Source organism: Buceros rhinoceros, unplaced genomic scaffold, assembly GCF_000710305.1.
Source record: "Buceros rhinoceros silvestris isolate BGI_N320 unplaced genomic scaffold, ASM71030v1 scaffold43235, whole genome shotgun sequence".
NCBI lineage: Eukaryota > Metazoa > Chordata > Aves > Bucerotiformes > Bucerotidae > Buceros > Buceros rhinoceros.
In genome coordinates this window covers 10258-13321 of record NW_010415449.1, presented here as the reverse complement: position 1 = coordinate 13321, position 3064 = coordinate 10258, and the positions used below count along the sequence as shown (strand labels likewise).

Below are 3064 nucleotides of genomic sequence, written 5' to 3'. Positions count from 1 at the left end.
CTGTGTTTCTCTTTAAAACTTCCCACCAAAGTTATTTTTTTTTTTTTTTTTTTTTTTTTTTTTGCTACACAAGCAGCACACAATTGGACTCTTTGTGGTTACAAAAAGAAGATGAAGCTCCTTCAGAGGCTTACTCACTTGATTTTTCTGGAGAAGACGAGCGAAAGCTAAAACCCAATAAATTGATTAAGATCAACCTACATTTATGACCCAGATTCCTCAGCAATGGTAGAGGGTGGCAGCCCACCCTCCTCTACAGAAAAGCCCAGAGGTTAAGAGGCATTTGCTACTGTTCATACAGCTTCATCTAAGAAAATGTACATTAACTCAGATTTAATGATTCCTACAGTAATACCGTACTCAAAGTACAACTTGACCTGCTACTGTGCATGAACACGTTGGGAATACGAGTTCTCCACTGGAGACTCAATTCCTTCTTGTCCTACTGCTTTTATATAACCTACCCCTTAACTCTCCTCCTCTCTGCAGGAGATATCTATAAATTCAACTTCTACTCACACTTTCTCCAATACCTTTAATAGTAAATCAGTTGTGACTTAAATTGCAGCTGCTACTGAAAATAATTAGACACCAGTATCTGATGGTAACATTAAGTAAACAAATTATATAAGATTACAGATTTGCTGGATGTTGCATGTCAGACAAATCCTCTCCTTGTTCACAGATGTAACTGACAGACTGAACTGGTTCAACTCGGGGTTAGTATAGCAAAGGGTATTAAGCCATCATTCACACTGCCAGTGCTTCAAGACATTCGCAGTAAATAGATAAAGCAAAAATAACTTCAGTCCAACTCCATTCATAGCAAGCGTTCTCATATACCTGAACTATCAGACAACAATGCAAAAATCTTGTTTGTGGCTACTTTACTACAAAAACAGTCTAAAAAGCATTACTGGCCAGTGATAGGCCTTTAAACTATCTTGACAATCTGTTATCAATTCAAGCCCACGGAGTAAACACAAAACTAAATTGTAATCATTACATAATCTGTTATGTTATGACAGCTACACAACTCCATTTTTTAATGAAAACCTACAGAGGGACAAAACCTCCCTCACCAGTGCAAAAGCATAGAAACACCTACTCAATTTGAAGCTTCTACTGTTAAGATTGCATTTAATAAGTACATCACCTTTGTATTCAAGAGCATGCACTAAATCCAATAGCTCATGCTTGTGTTAAGAAATAAAAGCTACAGCATCGTGCTGTTACTATGTATCTTGATTATAATTTCAAAAAAGGATTTCATCTGTCTACCTGTGAAAACTTCTTCTTCATTTCAGCAAAGATACTTTGTCTGCAACTCCAAAACATATCCTACAGCATATAAAAACAAAATTAACAAGTCATAATACTTTTAAATAGTAAATTGACTTTTTCCATAAAAATATGAGAACATCAAGTTCCCTATTAAGACGAAGTTGAGTGCACGCCATTTTAACATTGAAATTATCCTAGCAGCAGTGTTACATAAAACATTAGTTAAGTTGTAATAAACCTCAGACTACATTTCATGAAGTATAAAGCATGAGTGGATAACAAAACAAATGACAAATCAAGTTATAAATTCATACTGACAAATTCCTTCATTATATTAAAAAAGCCCTCCAGACACAGGTAAATGTTCTACCTCAAAATGGCTCAAGTACAAGATTAGCATATAACCCTGTAATTTGGTTTATTATTGAATTTATAAATTATGAAGCTATCCAGTTTTGTATGGAACTGCTCCTTCATGCCAGAATTAATTCCTGCAGGAAATATTTATTAATATGAACCCATTTTGAAGTTACCAGCCAAAGGAAATAAGATGAAGTTACTGACTTTTCTTATTCCTAACACTCTTAAAGAAAACTTGCCTTAGCGTCTCTGTAGCACCATCAAAAAAAGCAACAATAAACATGGCCTGTACAAAACTGCTTTCTGACTATGGACCAACATTGAATTATCCAGTTTCTGAATCCAAAGCACTGCATTTGTATTTTACCAGAAAGGAAAAACAGGAAGTGAGACTGAAGATCCATCAGAGCTCTTTTCCAAATTTCTTCAACTGTGCCCTCAGTCAAGATTATCAAAACATAAAACACTGACATAATCTTCACTGACGTGCCCTATTTGTCCCACCAAATGACCTATAAAAATAGCTCAAATTAGACTACTGCATTTAACTTCTCTGCAGGATGACAAATAAGGTGGTATTTCTTTCTTTGCATACAGTAAACTGAAGTTCCAGTTTTGAAGATGTAACAATCCAAAATTAGTAGTATCTTTAAAAAAAATCTAAAAAAACCCAACAAAAACACAGAAAACAAACACCACCATAATTTAAATGCTTGTGGCTTACTTGTTTTACCTGCTCTCAATTGAATGTTACATTCATTTTGCTAAAGTGAATTAAAGGTTAATCGACTCCTGGAAACATAATTTTGAAACTGCTAGTTTAATATTATGATAGTTATCAAGTACACTGCCCTCTGACAAAGACTGAAGTCTTCCAATATTCCTTGTAGCCAGTGTTCCCCAAAAGTCCTCTCGTTAGCCTCAATTCCTTCTCTCCAGGGATGAGCAAGTCCACTCTACACAGGGGCATGTGCAATTTTCTAGTGTGCTATTTTACTTGCATTGAAGGGTGGAAGGGGTGGGCTGGCTCCTGGCATCACCTCAATTGGACAGATATCTATAGGTTGCTTCTTTCATAAAAACGCACTTATGGTGGGTTCTCAGTTCTTGATTTCTCAGTAAAGTACTGCTAGAAAATTTTCAAGAGTTATTTCACTCTAAACAAATTCTGAATGGCAGAGGTTGGTGTTTAATATTCCAGGAAACACATCAAACAAATCAAATTTGCAAATTATACTCTTCATACTTCATTCAGGAATTTTAGAAGTAACTAAGAGCCTTCAGCTGCTCTCATGAGACAAATCACAAAATCACACTGATGTGTCAATCTTTCAAATGCAGCATCCCCTACTTTTCAATTAAAGCTTTCACTTTGTCACTTTATGAATGTATTTTATAGCTACTAGCTCATTTCTACACT

General features: G+C 35.3%; 1 protein-coding gene across 1 annotated transcript in view; it reads right to left on the bottom strand.

Annotated features, from left to right (window-relative positions):
* USP47 (ubiquitin specific peptidase 47) overlaps window positions 1-1338 on the bottom strand; it is a 40525-nt gene extending 39187 nt beyond the window's left edge. Inside the window, exon 1 of the mRNA XM_010137410.1 lies at window positions 1282-1338. Within this exon, the coding sequence (XP_010135712.1) occupies window positions 1282-1338 (57 nt within the window). The remainder of the gene's footprint in view (window positions 1-1281) is intronic.
* Window positions 1339-3064: the final 1726 nt, after the last annotated feature.